This window comes from Myotis yumanensis, unplaced genomic scaffold (assembly GCF_028538775.1).
Source record: "Myotis yumanensis isolate MYYU_CA2020_CCGP unplaced genomic scaffold, mMyoYum1.0.hap1 SCAF_1, whole genome shotgun sequence".
In the NCBI taxonomy this organism is placed as follows: domain Eukaryota; kingdom Metazoa; phylum Chordata; class Mammalia; order Chiroptera; family Vespertilionidae; genus Myotis; species Myotis yumanensis.
In genome coordinates this window covers 117,960,702-117,982,713 of record NW_027223752.1, presented here as the reverse complement: position 1 = coordinate 117,982,713, position 22,012 = coordinate 117,960,702, and the positions used below count along the sequence as shown (strand labels likewise).

The 22,012-nt window shown below is 45.2% G+C and overlaps 1 protein-coding gene and 1 pseudogene across 10 annotated transcripts in view; both read right to left on the bottom strand.

Annotated features, from left to right (window-relative positions):
* Positions 1–22,012, bottom strand: part of MYO9A (myosin IXA) — a 429,988-nt gene that overhangs the window by 172,168 nt on the left and 235,808 nt on the right. For 9 of the 10 annotated variants that reach the window (XM_070431053.1, XM_070431061.1, XM_070431045.1 and 6 more), the window contains 2 exons: positions 19,677–19,872; positions 4,265–4,384 (listed from right to left, as the gene is read on the bottom strand). In XM_070431053.1, the coding sequence (XP_070287154.1) occupies positions 4,265–4,384; positions 19,677–19,872 (316 nt within the window). The remainder of the gene's footprint in view (positions 1–4,264; positions 4,385–19,676; positions 19,873–22,012) is intronic. The other variant, XM_070431088.1, reaches the window with a different exon arrangement.
* Positions 12,462–15,094, bottom strand: LOC138998703 (golgin subfamily A member 5 pseudogene; annotated as a pseudogene).

Here is a 22,012-nt window from a genome sequence, read left to right as displayed (position 1 = left end):
TGCATATTACCCTTTTACTATATAGGATAGAGGCCTGGTGCATGGGTGGGGGCCAGCTGGTTTGCCCTGAAGGGTGTCCCGGATCAGGGTGGGGGTACTGCTGAGGTGCCTGGCCAGCCTGGGTGAGGGGCTGAGGGGCATTTTCAGACTGGCCACACTGCTTCAGGGTGGGGGTCCCCGCTGGAGTGCCTGGCCAGTCTGGGTGCGGGGCTGAGGGCCGTTTTCAGGCTGGCCATACCCCCTTCAGGGAGGCGGGTCCTGCTGGGGTGCCTGGTCAGTCTGGGTGAGGGGCTGATGGCTGTTTGCAGGCTGGCCACAGCCCCTTCAGGGTGGGTGTCCCCCCTGAGGTGCCTGGCCAGTCTGGGTGAGGGGCTGAGGGCCGTTTTCAGGCTGGCGGGTAACTGAAGCTCCCAACCTGTCCTTTTTTTCTTTTTTTTTAAATCTGAGCCAGCTTTAGCTCTGAGGCTTGGCTCCAGCTCTCAGGCCTTGGCTGCTGAAAGCAGGTATCTGGTTTGTTTGGGTTCTATAATTGTAACACTGTTGTGGTCCTGCTCACTCCAGCTCTGAGATCCTGGCTGGCTGAAAGCAGGGATCTGCGTTTGTTCTATAATTGAAACAATGTTTCAGTCCTGCTGGCTGAAGCCCGGCTGGCTGAAAGCAGGTTTCTGGGGTTTTGTTTAGCTTCTATATTTGTAACAATGTTTCTTAAACTGCAAGCTCACAGGCCGGCAAGGCAGGCGGGGAACGTTGGCTTCCTCCATCACTGAAGCAAGCAAGCCTCCTGTTCGCTTCAAGCTGCCTGGCTGCCGGCCGCCATCTTGGTTGGCAGTTAATTTGCATATTGCCCTGACTAGCCAATGGGAAGGGTAGCGGAGGTACGGCTAATTACCATGTTTCTCTATTATTAGATAGGACTAGAGGCCTGGTGCACAAAAATTTGTGCACTCAGGGGGGTCCCTCAGCCCGGCCTGTGCCCTCTCGCAGTCGGGGACCCCTCAGGGGATGACCACGTGCTGGCTTAGGCCCGCTCCCTGGGGGATTGGGCCTAAGCTGGCAGTCAGATATCCCTCTGGCAGGCCGGGAGCCCTCAGGGGATGTCCATTTGCCACCGGGGAGCAGGCCTAAGCTGCAGTCGAACATCCTTAGCGCTGCTGAGGAGGTGGGAGAGGCTTCCACCACCACCGCTGTACTGACAGCTGTCAGCCTGGCTTGTGGCTGAGCAGAGCTCCCCCTGTGAGAGCATACTGACCACCAGACGCTCCTGCATTGAGCGACTTCCCCCTGGTGGTCAGTGTGTGTCATAGTGACCAGTCATTCCCAGTCATTCTGCTGTTAGGGTCAATTTGCATATTACCCTTTTATTATATAGGAGTGCCTGACCAGCCTGGTTGACGGGCTGATGGTTGTTTGCAGGCTGGCTACAGCCCCTCAGGGTGGGGGTCCTGCTGGGGTGCTTGGCTATCCTGGGAGAGGGCCTGAGGGCTGTTTTCAGGCTGGCTAAGCCCCCCAGCAGGGACCCTCATCCCATGAGGGTGTGGCCAGCCTGTGTGAGGGGCTGATGGCTGTTTGTAGGCTGGCCACGGCCCCCAGCCATCCAAGCTCCCAGTGGAGGCTGGCTGGAAGCAGGTATCTGGGATTTATTTGTCTTCTATTATTGAAACTTTGTTGCCATGAGCGGAGGCCACAGCTGGCTCAGGGAGGACGGGAAGCTTGGCTTCCTCCATTGCCCGGGCAACCAAGCCTCCTGCTTGCTCCAGCTCCGTGGCTGCCAGCCGCCATCTTGGTTGGGTTAATTTGCATACAGTCGCTCTAATTGGCTGGTGGGTGTGGCTTAGGACATAGCAAAGGTACAGTCAATTAGCATCTTTGTCTTTTATTTGTGTAGATAACTAGATGGGAGTTGGGAAGTACTTTGTGCAAAAAGGCACACATTCACAATTCTTTTTTTTTTTTTTTTTAAATTTGGTTCTTCTTTACTGAGAGAGATTTTTTTTTTAAAATATATTTTATTGATTTTTTACAGAGAGAAAGGAAGAGAGATAGAGAGTTAGAAACATGGATGAGAGATCAGCTGCCTCCTGCACATCTCCTCCTGGGGATGTGCCCGCAACCCAGGTACATGCCCTTGACCGGAATCGAACCTGGGACCCTTCAGTCCGCAGGCCGACGCTCTATCCACTGAGCCAAACCGGTTTTGGCCACATTCACAATTCTTACCCGCTACTTAAAGAATTATTCTCCTCAAGTTTCTGCTTCTTGTTGGTCTTTTTTTGGTCTTCTAGTCTTTGGAATCTTTTTCCAGTTCTTTCAAATAGTTATTTTGAATTTTTTTCAAGGTTTTATCATTTTTACCTGAGAGAGGGTTCATTCACCTCACCAATTTACCATCACCTAAAGCTAGTAGTCCCGATTTTTGTTTTTAAAACAATCTTCCAAACATGAGTTTATAATTTTATATATTACATAATTTTAATTATTGGTAGTACTACAATGGAAAAGGGAATAAACTACCTAAAATAATGAAAAAAGTGCAACTTCCACAAATGTAGAAATAAATTTGCATGTGAACACAGGTAAATGTACAATTTCCTTATACAGCCTGTGCTGAAATTTGTGCTTTCCTATTCCGGGCCTATATATACCAAGCTAGAATACAATTAAGCCTAAGAATGTCAGGCTGAGAGACATGAACATCAACAAAACAAATAAACCACTTGCAACTATTTACAAGTTAAAAACAATTAATTTAAGCTACCCAGAAAAGATCTATAGATTGTTTTAAACAATGTCCCATAGATTAAAATATTTTTTAAAAAAAGGTGGATAAATGGAATAAGGACTTGTATACCTTTTAGAAATAATAGCAATAATTAACAATAACATTTAAAATGTCTTTTTTTTAATGAAATACTTACCTCTGTTCTTTTTAAAATGAGAAAACATTTTAAATAATGTTTTTCAAAATACATTACATGTTTTCTTATACCAAGACAGAATAAGAAGAACTAAAGAAAAAAACTCAGAGCCTGGCCGGCATGGCTCACTGGTTGAGCATCAACCTATGAACCAGGAGGTCACGGTTAGATTCCAGTCAGGGTACATGCCCAGGTTGTGGGCTCAATCCCCCATGTGGGGCATGCAGGGGGCAGCCTACCAATGATTCTCTTTTATCATTGATGTTTCTCTCTCTCTCTCCTTTCCTCTCTGAAATCAATAAAAATATTTTTTTAAAGAAAGAAAAAGACATAACATTTGCTTTTAGGAATTTCATTCACTGATAATTGGATAGTAAAATTTCATGGAATTTCAATCACGAAACTGGGAAATTAGCAAAGTGTATCTGTAGTGTACTGTAAAAAGCTTACAACAGAAAATGTAAGTAGTTTAGATCCATTATATGCAAATTTCTGAGTTAAGCATCAAGTATTCTGTAGTATTTTTTTATTCTCATTATTTCAGTTAGCCAAATAACTGCAATCCCACAACAGGCAAAAGAACCCATTTTTATGCAGAAGGAGTATAACAAATAGAAAAGGAGGAAATGGAGACCAAGAGCATCATTTTACACCAACTTATTAAAAGAAAAAAGAACATCCACTATGATTCTGTTATTCTTCCTTAAGCCAAAACATTAATGTAGTAGCTTTGCTCTAAACCAGACATAAGAAAGTCTGATAGGAGAAGTGCAATCAAACTAAGCAATTTACCAATGATACACTAAAGCAACACTGCTGATGTTAAAATTCAACTATAAGCAAACATAAAAATCAGCAGGAATTTGCAAGGGGAAACTTGTAGTAGTGTTGGATATATTAATCATCTTGTGGTTAATGATTTCACAGGTGCATATATATGTAAAAACTTACCAAACTTTATGCTTTTGCATGCAGTTTGTTTTACCTCAATTAGATTTCAATAAAGCTTCAAAAAAAATCAGCAGGAAAGAAAATCACTGTTCATTTTTACCCACCACTCAGCTACTTTAGAGCCAAAAGAAAAATCAATTCAGAGTCTGTAACAAAATATTATTAAAAACTCAAGGATCACAGGCAAACAGACATTCAAATTAAAAGAACAGGTATATCAACTTTTTTAAGAGAAAAAACTAAAGTTTCATTAAAAATATCCTGAGACCAACTGGTCAAAGGATTCTGGAGGTCATATTGCCTATATAATTTATGCCCCACCCTGGTGTAGAATGCTCCTGGTTTCCATTTCCAAATGCATATATGATGACATAGTTTATCAGGATTTTTAGCCTTACTGTACTTCTCTTCCTTGCACCTCTGCAGAATCTCTAAGCTCCTCTGGTGGACTGGGTGTTGGAGAAAGCTAAAACTATCCATACTTTTCAAAATTGCACATGGCGCTGTATCATCATGCCCTTAGGAAGCAAAAGAAAAACAACAAAAATGGAGAAAAGAAAAAGACATTATATAAGCCCAAACCAATTGAGAATCAAGGACAATGCTGCCAACTATCTTAGAGGATATAAAAAATGTATCAAATGATATGAGTTAAAGGTGAATGATTTTTCCAATTAATTTGACGAAATTACACAACAATAACAGTAAAAACTAAAGGTCCTTTTTAGTAATCAAAATATTCTTTTCAGTACTCAAAGTGTTGTGAGTTAGCATCATACTAAAAATTTCGAATTTAAAATACAACTGGTATGGAAATTTCAAAAATAATTGGTACGGTTTAGATTTTTTTAAAAAAATTGACTCATTTTTATCAGGTCTGAAATATAATTGGCATATAGTTGGCAACAATGCAAGAAACACTGATGAACCCCAAAGAGAAATTTACCCAAAACAAATTACCAAAAGTTAAACAATTATATCACAAATCTTGCAATTAACAACACTTGTAGGAATTCCAACAAGTGTGTCAATGTTGAAAGAGTGGGAAGAAAGCACCACAGAGCAGGAAATCCCAGCAGCACTTCTGTATATTTATAAAGCTAAAAACAAGCTAAAAAATCTCTACTTCACTACCAATTCTTATAAAGTGAGACAGAATCAACTACTGGTGGGAAAGGGAAGAGAGCACTTTCGGTAAGGACCAAAGCCCCAGATTAGTGTTGCTGAAACAATGAATCACTCAAGCAATAATGTGTGTGTGTGTGGGGGGGGGGGGGTGGAGGAGAGGGAGCTTCAGTACCATAAATATTAGCAATACATGAATGTAAAAGAGAATACAGGTTTTCCAGGTAGGGAGGAACTTAAGTATCATTTACTTAGAGAACATCTCTAGACTTATGCCATTAACTTCAAATTTACGTACATTGCCTTTGAAAGGCAAAAGTGAATAGTTAACAAATAGAGGCAAATTAAACAATCAACTGAAGCTCCATTGGTGCATATCAATATACAATGAGTGGCCAGATTATTATGACCACCTGACTTTTGTAGGCAAATTAGCTATAATTTCATGCTGAAGTTGCTAGAGGGCCAGACCATTATAAATAGGGAAGCAGGTTATTTACCACGACAGTAGAAGTGATTTTTTTCTGAAGATATGGGTAAACAACGCGATTTAACAGCCTTTGAACATGGGATATATATATATATATATACAGTATATAAAAGCCTAAGTGACCGAATGACTGAATGACCTAACAAGATATCAACAGGTTGTTATGATGCACACTGACCACCAGGGGGCAGACGCTCAACACAGGAGCTGCCCCCTGGTGGTCAGTGCACTCCCACAACCAACCTCCCATGGCCAGCCAACCTCCCGTGACCGCCAACCTCCTGTGGTCCTTCCTGTCAGACAGCTGGGTGATCAGTGCACTCCCACAGCTAACCTCCCCCAGCGGGCCAACCTCCTGCGGTCCCTCCCCCCAGCCAGCCAGCCCCAATTGGGACTGGGCGAGATGGCACCAATGGACACCGATCACCCACCAGGCCGAGGGACCCCACCTGTGCACGAATTCATGCACAAGACCTCTAGTCTATCCTATATAATAAAAGGTTAATATGCAAATTGACCCTAACAGAGGAACGACCAGTTGCGATGACTTGCACTGACCACCAGGGGGCAGGCGCACAACATAGGAGCTGCACTATGATGGTCAGTGCACTTTCACAGGGGGAGTACTGCTCAGCCAGAAGCTGGGCTCACGGCTGGCAAGTGCAGCAGCAGTGGTGGGAGCCTCTCCCACCTCTACGGCAGCACTAAGAATATCCGACTAACAGAGAGAGGGAAATTAAACAATGAACTGAAGTTCCATTGGTGCATCTACACTAATAAAAGAGAAACATGGTAATTGGCGTACGACCGCTACCCTTCCCATTGGCTAATCAGCGTATCCTTATGCAAATTAACTGTCAGCCAAGATGGCGGCCGGCAGCCAGGCAGCTGGAAGCGAACATGAGGCTTCCTTGCTCCAGGGACTGCAGACTCCTGACTTGCCGGCCTCTGAGCTGGCAGTTTGAAACATTCTAACAAATATAGGCCGGGATCTCAGAGCTGAAGTTACACATTGTTTCGATTATAGAACCGAAACAAACCAGATACGAAGCCTCAGAGCTAGAGCCAGAGCTAAAGCTGCCCCAGAAGGAAATAAAATAAAGGAGCGGTTGGGAGCTTCAGTCAGACTGAAAGCAGCCCTCAGCCCCTCACCCAGACTGGCCAGGCACCCCAGTGGGGACCGCCACCCTGATCCAGGACACCCTTCAGGGCAAACCAGCCGGCCCCCAGGCCTCTATCCTATATAGTAAAAGGGTAATATGCCTCCCAGCACCGGGATCAGCGTGACAGGGGGCAGCGCCCAAACCCCCTGATCGCCCTGCGGCTCTGTGTGTGATAGAGGGCGGCGCCCCAACCCCCCCCCCCCACGGGCCCTGCTCTGTGTGTGACAGGGTAGAGCCATAACCTCCCCATTGGCCCTGCCCTGAGTATGACAGTGGCGGCACCCCAACCCCCTGATCAGCCCTGCTCTGTGCATGACAGGGGGCAGCGCCCAACCCCCTGATTGGCCCTGCTCTGTGCATGACAGGGGGTGGCGCCCCAACCTCCCCATCGACCCTGCCTTGAGTGTGACAGGGAGCGGTGCCCCAACCCCTCAATCAGCCCTACCCTGAGCGTGACTGAGGGTGGCATCGCAACCTCCAAATCCGCCCTGCTCTGTGCATGCCAGGTGGCGGCGCCCCAACTCCCCAATCGGCCCTGCTCTGAGCCCGACCAAGGGCTGCACCTAGGGATTGGGCCTGCCCTCTGCCACCCGGGAGCAGGCCTAAGCCAGCAGGCCGTTATCTCCCGAGGGGTCCCAGACTGCGAGAGGGCACAGGCCAGGCTGAGGGCCCCCCCCTTCCCAACCCCCGAGTGCACAAATTTTTGTGCACTGGGCCTCTAGTATATATATAAAAGCCTAAGCGGCTGAACAATCCTGCGGGGAGAAGGCCTAAGCTGTTAGTCGTACATCCCCCAAGGGCTCCCAGGCTGCCAGAGGGATGTCTGACTGCCAGCTTAGAGCCGATCCCCTGGGGAAGCAGGCCTATGCCAGCAGGTGGACATCCCGCGTGGGTACCCGGACTGTGAGAGGATGCAGGCCAGGCTGAGGGACCCCCCCTCCCAAATGCACGAATTTTCATGCACTAGGCCTCTAGTCCTATATAATAAAAGGCTAATATGCAAATAGACCAAACAGCAGAACAACCAAACAACCGGTCACTATGATGTGTGGTGACCGCCAGGGGGCAGGCGCAGAACATAGTGAGCATGCGCAGCAGAGCGTGGAACATGGTGGGCATCGGCTGCGGTGGGATAGTGGAGCAGGTGAGTGGGGGTGCCAGACCAAGGTGAGGCGCTGGTCGCTGTCATCGGGGCAAGCTTCTAGTGGTTACTGAAAATTCTTTGCTCCCGCTCACTGAGGTCCCGCATGTCACTCGCATCTGCTGCTGGCACTGGGTGCCAGCACTGATCGCTCAGCGCTGTCAGCGGGTGCGAGCAGTGGCTGCCAGCCCTGATGGCCTCTCAGGGCTTCTCCACCTCCCCCTGCTCCCGAAGGGCGATCATGGCCAGCAGCCACTGCTCACACCTGCTGATGGTGCCAGCCCCACTTGTAACCGCTGCTGGTGCTGACCCCAATCACTCTGTGCCATCCCACGTGGGAGCAGCAGCGGAGGGAGCAGGGCTGCTGGCAGGCAGGAGACCGGGGGTCACGGCAGGAGGGGCTGGGAGGATGGGCTGAGACACACCCCTGTGCCCACTGCAGCCTCGTGGCCCACCGTTCCTTTCAAGGTGCACAAATTTGTGCACTGGGCCCCTAGTATATATATAAAAGCCTAAGCAACCAGTCGACCAGTAGCTATGACGCTCACTGGCCACCAGGGGGCAGATGCTTAACACAGGAGCTGCCCCCTAGTGGTCAGTGCGCTCCCACAGTGGGAGCATCGCTCAGCTGACCAAAGGGCTCATGGCTGGCAAGCACAGCTGCGGCAGCACGAGCCTCTCCCGTGGACACTCCCACTGCGCATCCCTCCCCCATCTGGACTGGGACCGGAATCTGGGACCAGCATCCATATTGACTGGGCACGAGCCCATGGCCCCTTCTCCAGCACCGTGTGAGGAGCAAGGCTTCAATGACAAGCGGCGGCTGTGTGGTCACGGGCGCTGCACTCATATCACCCTAGGACAAACGCGCAGAGACTGCAGCAGAGTGGCAGGAAGCCTACCGAGCAGTGGCGGCATGCGTAGTTGGGCTGGGATGAGCAGGAGTGGCAGGGCACCTGGCTGGGGCTCGGGCTTCTCCCCGGCCACCTGCCACTTTGCACACTACTTGGTGCAGTGCGGGATTGATGCGGACAGAAACTGAAACCCGCCAAGCCGGTGGGTAAGGCCAGGCTGTAGAAGCATGGAGGACCACTATCCCCGCAGGCCAGGTCGAGAGACCCCACTGGTGCACAAATCTGTGCACCTGGCCTCTAGTTTACTGTATAATTAAGAACGCAATACTACCTATGAATAGTTCTCAAGGGAGACTCTTTTAAAAAGTTAAACAGAGGCAGAGTATTAAAAAAAGTTTGCAAAGCTTGGTTTAGTTTCTAAATCCAGAGAATACGCATCTACACTTAAGCTCAGGAAATGGAATTTTATTAGAGCCTAACATAAGATAATAGTATACATATAAGTACCAGGCTTTTAAAAATAAAATGACTTTGAATATTTCTTTTTTCACATATAATAATAAAAATAGGTAAGCTAATAAAGCACTATCTTATCTACCAAAAAGGGAGAGCCCATAGTTGCAAATGTTCAATGTTTCAAAATGAGATAGCTATTGCCCCAGCTGGTGTGCCTCAGTTGGTTGGAGTGATCTCCCATACACCAAAGGTCATGGATTATATTGCCGATCTAGCACATGCTCAGGTTGTGAATTTGACCCCCAGTCAGGGCGTCAACGGGAGGCAACAGACCAATGTTTCTCTCTCACATCTAAGTCTCTCTCTCTCTCTCATACACACAACACACACACTTCCTCTCTCTAAAATCAATTTTAAAAAGAGAAAACAACAAAAAAGAGACAATTATTACCAAGTTATACACTCCAATAAAAATTTTCTATTCTCATTATTATCGACTAGAGGCCCAGTGCATGAATTTGTGCATGGGAGGGGTCCGGCCGGCCCTGGCCCCAGTCAGGGTGTATCGGGGCTGGGCCTGTTGGGAGGAGGAGACAGTGGGAGGCTGGCCGGCCCTTCCCCTGATCAGAGTTGGGGGGGGACCAATCGGGGCAGAGCTGGCTGGGATGAGGGGCTGTAGGCCGATCAGGAGGGTGGGGGCCCATCAGGGGTAGGGCTGGCTGGGGGGAGGGGCCATAGGAAGTTGGCCAGCCAACCCTACCTCCTATTGGGGTGTGGAAGCAATCAGGGGCCAGGCTGGCCGGGGGAAGAGGCTGAGGGCCGATCAAGGTGGTGGGGGCCAATCAGAGGTGGGGCCAGATAGGGGAGGGGCTGCAGGAGGTTGGCCAGCAGGCCCTGCCTCCTATAGGAGTAGGGAGGCAATAGGGCAGGTGAGCCATGGGGAAGGGCCGTGGGGGTGTTGGCCAGCTGCCCCAGCCTCAATCGGGGTGGGAGAGGCCAATCAGAAGCGGGCTGGCTGTGGGGAGGGGCCGTGGGTGGTTGGACTGCCAACCCCACCCCCATTTGGGCCAGTTAGCTGGCCACAGTAGGTGTCATAGTGACCAGTTGTTCTGGTCATTACAGCGTTCCAGTCGCTGGCTTTATATATATATATATATATATATATATATATATATATATATATATACACACACACACACACACACACACACACACACACATATAGACTAGAGGCCTGGTGCATGAAAATTCATGCACTGGAGTGGGGGGTCCCTCAGCCCGGACTGCCCTTCTCACAATCCTGGAGCCCTCAGGGGCGGGAGGCGACCCGGTGATCAGAGGAAGGCGATGCCCCATCACACCCCTGCTGCTGCCACTGCTGGCAGCGCGAGCCTCGGCCTGCCCTGGTTACCTGAGCTTCGGGAGGCCCTGGGCAGCTGGGCAGCCGCCATCCAAGGCTTGTCTGTCCCTCAGACCAGCCCTGGGCAGCTGGGGGGCTGAGGGGACTGGGGGACTCCAGAGGCAGGCGCACAGAATGGCCGGGCCTGCTTGGGGATGGGCCCAGCCTTGCCACACACCTGCCACCCCGGCAGGGTTGAGGGGACTGGGCACTGCCATCTTTAAGGGCAGGGCAGTCAATTAGTATATTCCCTCTTTATTAGATAACTAGAGGCCCGGTGCACAAAATTTGTGCACTCAGAGTGTAGGGGTCCCTCAGCCCGGCCTGCGCCCTCTCATAGTCCGGAGCCCTTGGGGGATGACCGACTGATGGCTTAGGCCCGCTCCCGCCACCTTCACTGTATCCTCCCAGCTTCTGGCTGAGCAGCGCTCCCTCTGTGGGAGTGCACTGACCACCAGGGGGCAGCTCCTGCATTGAGCATCTGCCCCATGGTGGTCAGTGCACATCATAGCTTCAGGCCGAAACTGGCTCTCTGACATCTCCCGAGGGGTCCCACATTGCAAGAGGGCGCAGGCCAGGCCAAGGGACCCCACCCGTGGATGATCAGGGCCAGGGAAGTATGCGGGAGGTTGGCCAGCTGGGGACTGCAGGAAGGCTCCAGAGTGTGTCCAGCCCGTCTCACTCACACCCGATTGGCCAGACCCCAGCAGCAAGCTAACCTACGGGTTGGAGCCTCAGAGTGTCTGCCTCCTGGTGGTCAGTGCACATCATAGTGAGTTGAGCAGCCTTAGCATATCATTAGCATATTACGCTTTTATTGGTTGAATGGCCAGCCAGACGACCGGACACTTAGCATATTGGGCTTTTCTTATATAGGATTTTCCCCTTGATGGGCTGCCTGGAGAAAGAATTCTTAGGCTCAGACTACATTGTGCTTGGGTAGTTAAGACAGAGAGGAGATATTTGTTGAGGAGACCATCTGAGAAAAGGACATCTATTGAGCTCTACTCATACTCCACCCAATCTGTAATTTATAAAATTATCAACAGATTTTCAGACCCTTCAGTAGTTAACTTGATAATCTGCTAGTCAGAGAACTATGATTATGGTATTAAAGTATTGTATATTAAAAGTTCAAGATATTAAAAATTCTAATTTGTTACATGGTTTTAAGAAATCGCACTCAACATTACCACAGCCGCTGTATTCTATTTTCTATTTTATCTAACAAATTGTGGCAATACCATTTAGATATGGGTAATTTTGTATCTGTGATTGTTTTGTGTCTCACACCATCATGTCTTAGTTTTTACTTCCTTTCTGTTTTTTCATTCTGTTTTCTATGTCCTCTTCTAACTCTTTAACTTTTAAACATTATTTTACAGACTATAATACTACTTCAAACTTTAAAGTGATATTCCTTCTGTTTCCTGTGTGTACCAACTCCCCGTCAAAGTGGTTTGGCTTTCTAGGATAGTTTAGAAGTATATTTTCAGTAGAAGTTATTTTCTAAGGGGATCTCATAAACTTTTTTTGAGGCTTTTTGTTTTGTTGTTGTTGACAGTATTTCAGGTGTCTCCCATTCCAACCCCCTTTACCCTCCTACACCCAGCTCTTTCTGACCCCCCGAGTCTTCACCACCCTATTGTTCACGTCCATGTGCTAAACATTTAAGTATATAAGTTCTTAGGTTTATCTCTCCTTTTAAAACCAGGTTTATTTAGTGCTTGCTCATGCTTGTTCCTGGTCTAGTTTGGATAATTTGTTTTTTGGTTTTTTTAGTGATAAAATAATCTTGTGTACCCTCCTCAGGGATTTTAGGCAACTGACCCTTTTGCAGACCTCAGGTCTAAAAAAAGATAACCAATCATTTAAACCAGTGGTTGCCAACCGGTGGTCAGCGGACCACTGGTGGTCCATGAGGTCAGAAAGGTTGGCAACCGCTGATTTAAACAACTGGGTTCAGTTCATTTGCCAAGTGGTTGGTAATGGTGCATTTCTATTGTATAAGTCAATAGAACAATCATGACAAAAAGGTGAAGCAAAGCCATATATAGAATTACAAAAAAATCATACTATAGGGTATCTCTGGAAAAAAAATTCCTGGACGGATACTAAATTGGTCAACTGAACTAGTAGCTTTTGGAACTTTTACATACATTCCTGCCAGATTAGTTTCTGTGTCATTAAAAAGAATAGGAATGTTTCACAGATGTGTACCTTCACCACTATCAACTCCAGACATATTACTAAAAGACCCATTACTACCACTTCCAGTGGCAGATTTCATCTGCTGCTCTAGGTGCTCCAGCTGGAAGACCAACAAGTTCTTTACTGTGCTGAGACTCTCCAGCAAGGTTTGCTTCTGGATGAGCATCTCTGTCAGCTGATGGAGTCTATTTTCTAACTCAGGCAGCAATTTTCAACCTTTTTCATCTCATAGCACACACAAACTAATTATTAAAATTTTGCAGCACACCAAAAAATATATTTTTTGCCAATCTGACAAAAAACTAATAGGTATAATTTTTATTCATTCACACCGGCCGCCTACTGTTGTGTTCGCTATTGTCAATTTTTATTTGACATCTAAGGGAAAAGAGGTCAGTGCCTCTGATTAAACAGTCAGGTATTACATGTTTTTAAAATTCTTGCAGCATACCTATTGAAAATCACTGGCTTAAAGTTTTATTGGTAAGCTGATTCCTGAGTTTTTAAATTTCTTCTCAATTTTTAATTCTGCTTTGCAATTTGTTCTTTGTTCAATACAGATCTACATAGTGGAATTCTTGCTTCTGTCGGTCCACTTCTGCCTCTAGTTCTTGTTTAGATGCTTTATGTCGAGCTATTTACTTGGTATTGCAGATCCTATAGCTGTCTTCTTGCTGATTCTGCTTCACTGGCCTGCTGAGCCTCCATATCCTCTAATTCAGAACTCAGCTGATGTTTCTGACCCATCAGCTTCTGTATTTCTTCTCTGTTTTTCATGCCGAAGTTCTTCTAGCTCCATGCTATTTAGCAGTATTGCTATCTAGGCCTTCAAAACCAGATCCTTCTTTTAAGCTATTAATCAGCTTATCTGTAGATTGAAGTATTCTAGTAGCTATTTGCTTATAGTCAGTTCCTGCTTAAAGGACTCTAAGTTGGACTTACACATTTTCATTTTCTGCTCATCAACTTTCTTCTTCTCATCTGAGTATTGTCTTTCTGCCAGAGTAATGGCTTCTGTCAAATTCACGTTTCATTTCCATTTTATTCAGTTGTGTAGCAAGCTGACTCTGTATTACTTGATAGCTCTCCTGGCTCTCCAGAGTAGCATCCACTTCATGCAGTCTCTTGTGATTTTTCACTCTGTAAGGCTTCTAATGCTTTTGTGCAAGAATTCAGTAGCTGGTCAGCTTCTTGGATTCTCACTTTTAGTACAGCCAGCTGGGAATCCTTTGTAGCCCTAACTTCACTCAGGTTGTCTACTTGGGCTCGAAGTTCTTGAGTTAGTCACTCTTTGAATGGTCAGCATTCCACTTTCAACTCTTGCTCTGGCTTTGTTTCATTCTTCTTGAATTTCCTTGGCTCTTTGAAACAATGAGGCCATTTTTTTAAAAAATATATTTTATTGATTTTTTACAGAGAGGAAGGGAGAGGGATAGAGAGTTAGAAACATCAATGAGAGAGAAACATCTATCAGCTGCCTCTTGCACACTCCCCACTGGGGATGTGCCCGCAACCAAGGTACATGCCCTTGACCAGAATCGAACCTGGGACCCTTGAGTCTGCAGGCTGACGCTCTATCCACTGAGCCAGACTGGCCAGGGCTAATGAGGCCATTTTTTGTTGTTGCTGTTCATCCTCACCCAAGAATATTTTTCCACTGACTTTTTAGAGAGAGTGGAAGAGTGGAAGGGAGGAAGGGAGAAAGAGAGAACAGGGAAAGAGACACATCGATCAGTTGCCTCCCACACCTGCCCCAACCAGGCCTGAGCATCGAATCTGCAAACCAGGTACATGCCCTTGACAAGGAATCAAACCCACAACCCTTCAGTGTGTGTGCTGATGCTCTAACCATTGTGCCAACGGCCAGGGCATGAGGCCATTTTTTTTTTTTTAAAGACTGAACTTCATTCCTCAGCAGTTGATTCTCCAGCTGAAGTTTAGATAGTTCATGTAATTTGCCATCATGGGTTGTGATTAGTGCAAGCAGCATTTGATGATACATTTTTTTTTGAAGAATCCTCTTGGAATTCATGACCAGAATCTGAATTATTAAAGGCTTCATGGCTTTGGCTCCCAGAAAGATTTTCTTCAGTGGTTTTGATGATGGTTATGCGGGTGTTTATAGCTCTGACACTTGTCTGAGAACAATGAAGCACCAGTGTCTTGCCCCTTTTTTATTTCCACCCTTCTGCAGGCTCCTTCTGTGAACTATTAAGAAAATCAAACAGCAGCTCATCATCAGGTTCTGACTTTTTTCTCCAAACTGGGATGAAGGCTTAGGAACACATCTTTTTTCTACTAATGTCCTAGATCCTGCTTTCACATTTGTGGTGGCAGTTAAGATGGTGGCTTTTTTATTTCTAACTAGAGGCCTGGTGCACGAATTCATTCATGGGTGGGGTCCCTAGGCCTGGCCAGCTATCAGGGTCAATCAGGCTGCCTCGCCCAGTCCTGAGTGGGGCCAGGCCAATCTGGGCCCGTCGGCCAGGAGGAGACCAGGGGGAGGGAACGTGGGAGGTTGGCTGCAGGGAGGGACCGGGGGAGGTTGGCTGTGGGAGTGCACTGACCTCCAGGGGGCAGTTCCTGCATTAAGCGTCTGCCCCCCGGTGGTTAGTGCGCATCATAGTGACTGGTTGACCAGTCATTCTGGTCATTCCAGTCATTCAGTCATAATAGTCACTCAGGATTTTATGTATATACTAGAGGCCTGGTGCACAAAAATTTGTGCACTCGTGGGGGGTGGGGGGGTCCCTCAGCCCAGCCTATGCCCTCTTGCAGTCTGGGACCCCTCGGAGGATGTCCACATGCTGGCTTAGGCCTGCTCCCTGGGGGATTGGGCCCAAGCTGGCAGTCAGACATCCCTCTGGCAGCCTGGCAGCCCTCGGGGGATGTCCACTTGCCAGCAGGGAGCAGACCTAAGTGCAGTCGAATATCCTTAGCGCTGCTGAGGAGGCAGGAGAGGCTCCCACCACCACTGCTGTACTGGCAGCCGTCAGCCTGGCTTGTGGCTGAGCAGAGCTCCCCCTGTGGGAGCGCACTGACCACCAGGGGCAGCTCCTGCATTGAGCGTCTGCCCCCTGGTGGTCAGTGTGTGTCATAGTGACCAGTCATTCCCAGTCATTCTGTTAGGGTAGTTTGCATATTACCCTTTTATTATATAGGATAGAGGCCTGGTGCACGGGTGGGGGCCGGCTGGTTTGCCCTGAAGGGTGTCCCAGATCAGGGTGGCAGCACCGCTGAGGTGCCTGGCCAGCCTGGGTGAGGGGCTGAGGGGCATTTGCAGGTTGGTCACACCCCCTTCAGGGTGGGGGTCCCCACTGGGGTGCCTGGCCAGCCTGGGTGAGGGGCTGATGGCTGTTTGCAGGCTGGTCACACCCACATCAGGGTAGGGGTTCCCACTGGGGTGCCTGGCCAGCCTGGGTGAGGGGCTGATGGCTGTTTGCAGGCTGGCCACACCCCCTTTAGGGTGGGGGGTCCACTGGGGTGCCTGGCCAGTCTGGGTGAGCGGCTGAGGGCTGTTTTCAGGCTGGCCAAGCCCCCCTGGCGACAGAAGCTCCCAGCCTCTCCTTATTTTTTATTTTTTATTCTGGGATTTATTTACTTTCTATAATTGAAACTTTGTAGCGTTGAGAGGAGCTCAGAGCCAGCCAGGGCGGGTGGGAGGGAAGTCTCCTGCTCGCTCCAGCTCCGTGGCCACAGCCGGCTGAAAGCAGGTATCTGGGGTTTATTTACCTTCTATAATTGAAACTTTGTTGCTTTAAGTGGAGCTCAGAGCCGCCGCGGCAGGCGGGAAGCTTGGCTTCCTCCATTGCCCGGGCAACCAAGCCTCCTGCTTGCCCCAGCTCCGTGGCTGCCGGCCGCCATCTTGGTTGGGTTAATTTGCATATAGTCGCTCTGACTGGCTGGTGGGTGTGGCTTAAGGCGTAGCAAAGGTATGGTCAATTTGCATCTTGTCTTTTATTAGTGTAGACTAGTACTGGAAGCCCAGCGCATGAAATCCGAGCGTGGGTACAGTCCCTAGGCCTGGCCTGCGATCAGGACCATCTTCCCCAGCTGCCCACAGCCAGCCCCGCCCCCGGCCGCCACCCACCCCGGGTTCCCTGTTCACCATCGGGTGATCGGTGCTTGACAACTGGGGTAAGGGACCAAGAGGTCAGTTGTTCCCATCCACTCACCAGCCCTGCCCCCACAGCGGGTGACCATCAGGCAATCAGAGCCTGCCGACTGGGAAAGGAACCAAGAGGTGGTCAGTGTACCTCATAGTGCCTGGTCCAGTGGTTGTTCTGGACATTCTTCCATTAGGGTCAACTTGCATATTACCCTTTTATTATATAGGATAGAGGCCTGGTGCACGGTCCAGGTTGCAGCCTCGATCCCCAGTGTGGAGAGTGTAGGAGGCAGCCAATCAATGATTCTCTCTCATCATTGTTATTTCTATCTCTCTCTCCCTCTCCCTTCCTCTCTAAAATCAATAAAAATATAGTAAGTAAATAAATATAATTTTTAAAATCCAGGACTTTTGGATCACTGTAAGGATATTTGTTGACAATTAACTAAGATTCCATTGAAATTTTTTATAAAGACAGACTCAAAAGAAGTGATACTGTACTTCTTCAGTCTACATCTTCTTTCTTCATTAGAAATATGATCTTTTACCTCTTATTTTCATTCAAGATCTGAATTTCGTTACCTTTTGCCTTCCATATATTCTGCTTCTGCTTAAATAACCTCCAATTCCTGTTTCACTTTAATATGTTTGCATACTATTTACAGTCTTTATAAATGTTCTGAATCTTCTACTTAATCCATTTTTAGTTATTCTGTTAGTTTTTATTTTGCAATGCTACAATTTCTAATTTTATGGTATCCTTTTACCTCAAACACACCAGAAAATAGTAGATGGTAAAGTGGTGTGGAAAGAGCAAAAATGTTGTGACACTGGCACTAATACACTGTAATACAATCATTCTCAATAACATATCTGCTGAGTCAATTGCTCAAAACGCAAATAAACTATAGCTCTTCTTTTCCTTTATAGAAAGTACAATTTAAAAACTTTCTCCAAGGGGGAAGTCTAGGGTGTTGGTAATATTCTTTTTCTTAACCTAGGTGGTAGTTACAAGGGTGTTTTCGTTTCTGACAATTCACTGAGCTATACATTTTTTGTGTGTGCACTTTTTTGTATGCATGTTATGTCCCAGAATAAAAAAATTTTCAAAGAGAGTTTATTATATAAAACCTCTAAATGTGCCAGGAAGAAAAACTAGATTAGAAAACTAGAAGAATCCAGAAATTATGAAAGCAGAGGTAATACAGGTTCAATCTTTTGATCATTAGTAACACTGAATGTCTTTGTATAAATTATTATACACATACAGCTTCCACAAATAATATTTTAAATGCAAAAGGAGCATATAATGTAAATAATCTTCTTAGAAAAGAATATATGTAATAGTAAATAGAAGAAATGTTTCTTTGCTTAGTTACATTTTAGCAGGATATTTAATCAACTTTAAATTTTTCAAAACTGATGTCCATTGTAATAAATAAAACATATCTTAAATTAAAAAAAAAACACTTTGCCTTAAGCCTTTTTGTAAGATAGCTTCTTAGAAATAACTTTGCAAAAGTCAAAGCAAATTTAAGATATTCCTTTTACTTAAAAAAACACACAACTATAACTCTCCCTTATCTACAAAGGCCAATTTACACACATGAAAATCTGAAAAATGAAAACTCATAGAATTAGTTTTATCTCTCATTTTAGAAAGAAAACCTCCCAAATAGTTATTCTTTTGAAATACATCAAAGCTGAATTTAAAAGTTTTACTGGTAGTGCACATGCCAAAAAGCCATATAAGTCTCAGAGTCCTAAAAACACAGGTGTACCCAGCACACTTCTATTGAAGTTACTTTGGCCAGAAAATGACTACATATATATTAGAAAATTCTCACTACATAGCAATGGTCTATCAAAGGCTAGAACTACAGCAGGCAATAGTGTGATTGCAGTAGTTAACAAGGGCTTATGAAGATGCCCTCCCACAGAATGTGAAATAGGATATTTTATGATTTAAGGAAGAGGCATACAGAAAAAGAAACCTGCTTTAACCATTTCTAAATGTCAAAGTAAAATCCAATGAACTGAGTTAAGGGTAAGTGGTAGGGGGGAGGGGAAGGGACTAACACTTCATAGCCCTGACTGGGTAGCTCAGTTGGTTAGAGCATCATGCCAATACACCAAGGATGTAGGTCCGATCCCTGGTCAAGGCATACACAAGAATCAAACAATGAATGCATAAATAAGTGGAACAACAAATCAATGTTTCTTTTTCTTTCTCTCTCTCCCCCCTTCCTATCTTTCTAAAACCATTAAATAAAAAAAAGTCATAAACCGATACTTTGCATGTATTATCTGAGTTTACCATCACAATTTTAAAGGCAGCAGTAGCACTCCAAGAAATACTGCTAATAGCTGCAAAATCAGTCAAGAGAAAAGATGACATCTGGTTGACTACCTAAGTCAGGTTATCTCCACTATCTCCACTACCTCCATCTAATTTTCTGACTCCTAATTTATGCTTCCACATTAAATTGTTTCATTTCTAGTAAAAACTATCACATAAGAAGCAGAGAAAGATATCAATATCAAATTCTATATACTTAAATAATAATTAAATTTCACTTTTTGTTTAAAAAGCATAGCAATGTTTTACTGAGTGCCTACTAAATATCAGGTGCTTTACACTCATTCCTATCGGTGTTTATTAATAAAAGTAACAACCCATATAACAAATATACATCACATATCTATTTAATTCAATTATATGAAGTTCACCAGAACAAATGATATCTGAAACATGATGTTAGGGTATGGTAAGAAAACAGAATGGCATAAGATTATTATGTCTCCTTAGAGAAGTAAAAAATTATAAAATGAAACATGGTAGAATACTAATACTACTGCTTACCAGTTTTTCTCTGAATATGTCTCTTCCCGGCTTCCCTGAAAGCAACCATAGCCCTGAAAAAGGCTCGGAGAACCGCCCATCGGAAAACAGATACAGGATCAATTCCAATCATCCCAGAGATAAATGCATTTTTGCTACTTCTCAGAAGAGCTACAATGTCAGGGCGCATATGATCTGTATTTTTTTCCCGGAAATCCTATATGAAAAAAATACCAGTGTTATTTTTTATAAAATTATTAAACCAAGAAGATAACAGGTCACATATTTGAACAGTGATTGAATAAGGACTATAGAAGTTATTTCTGTTCTAAGTAGCTAACTGAACAAAATATCTTCTATAAAGTCCCACTCAATCCTAAAACTATTAGATTCTATATTACATTTGAATTAGAAAGTATATTCCACAATTTTATTGCACTTGATAAACCCTGGTCAGGGAGAGCTCTCTGAAGAGGTACCATGTGAAATGACAAGAAAGCTGAATGATGAAAAGGAATCAGACATAAGAAGGTCAGAAACAGTATTCCAAGCAAAAGGAACACCTACTACCCGAAGGTGAGGAATATTTGAACAAGTTAGGAGAAAAGCATTAAGAGCAAGGGCTGGAGTATTCTAGGCAATGAGTGTTGTGAAAGATTAGACAAATAAATACACTATGTAGACTATATAAACCTGAATTAGGAGTCTGGATTTTATTTAAGTGTAAAGGCAAGTCACTAAAAGGGTGATGACATGAGCTAACTGGTGTTTTCTAAACACCATTTGGTTGCTGTGAAGGGAATGAACTGTGCAAAGAATAGAAAAAGGGAGACCAGCTATTGTAACATTCCAGGTAAGAGCTGACAGTGACTGGGACTAGGTTGGTAGTATGAATAGAAAGGAAAAATAGTGATCATATTTATGATATGTTATGGAGGTAAAGACAAAGGACTTGTTGGTGGATTAGGGCATGGTGAGAAAATGAGGGAATTGGGTTAACAACTATATTTGGGGTTTGAGTAACTAGGTGAATAGAGGTGCCATATACTGATATGGAGAAGACTAGAGAAAAGAGGTGTGGAGATAGGAAATAAGGATTAAGAGATCAATTCTGTCCAAGTTAAGTTTAAAATGGTAAGGATATTATAATAGCAAGTAACATTTATGAAGAGGTTACTATGTGTTGAAATTCCTCTAAGCATTTTACATGTGTTGTCTTATTTAAGCTCATTTCATTCTCCTAACAACTTTTTTTTTTGTGATTAGTCACTATGCTTTATTTTTTTAAATTAAATCTTTATTATTCAGATTACATTTGTTCCTCTTTCCCCCCCCCCATAACTCCCCTCCTCCCAGTTCCTGCCCCACCCTCCGCCCTCACTCCCCACCCACTGTCCTCATCCATAGGTGCACGATTTTTGTCCAGTCTCTTCCCGCATCTCCCATTCCCCTTTCCCCCCCAAGAATAGTCAGTCCATTCCCTTTCTATGTCCCTGATTCATTATAATCACCAGTTCATTCTGTACATCAGATTATTTATTCACTTGATTCTTAGATTCACTTGTTGATAGATGCATGTTTGTTGTTCACAATTTGTATCTTTACCTTTTTCTTCTTCCTCTTCTTAAAGGATACCTTTCAGCATTTCGTATAATACTGGTTTAGTGGTGATGAACTCCTTTAGCTTTTCCTTATCCGTGAAGCTCTTTATCTGACCTTCAATTCTGAATGATAGCTTTGCTGGATAAAGTAATCTTGGTTGTAGGTTCTTGGTATTCATCACTTTGAATATTTCTTGCCATTCCCTTCTGGCCTGCAAAGTTTCTGTTGAGAAATCAGCTGACAGTCGTATGGGTATTCCCTTGTAGGTAATTGAGTCTCTTTCTCTTGCTGCTTTTAAGATTCTCTCTTTGTCTTTTGCTCTTGGCATTTTAATTATGATGTGTCTTGGTGTGGTCCTCTTTGGATTCCTTTTGTTTGGGGTTCTCTGCGCTTCTTGGACCTGTAAGTCCATTTCTTTCACCAGGTGGGGGAAGTTTTCTGCCATTATTTCTTCAAATAGGTTTTCAATATCTTGCTGTCTCTCATCTTCTGGCACCCCTATTATTCTGATGTTTGTACGCTTGAAGCTGTCCCAGAGGCTCCTTACACTATCTTCGTATTTTCGGATTCTTTTTTCATTTTGCTTTTCCGGTTGGGTGTTTTTTGCTTCTTCGCATTTCAAATCTTTGACTTGATTCTTGCACTCCTCTGGTCTGCTATTGGGTGTCTGTATAATATTCTTTATTTCAGTCTGTGTATGCTTAATTTCTAGTTGGTTCTTTATCATAGCATCGAGGGTCTCATTAGTTTTCGTG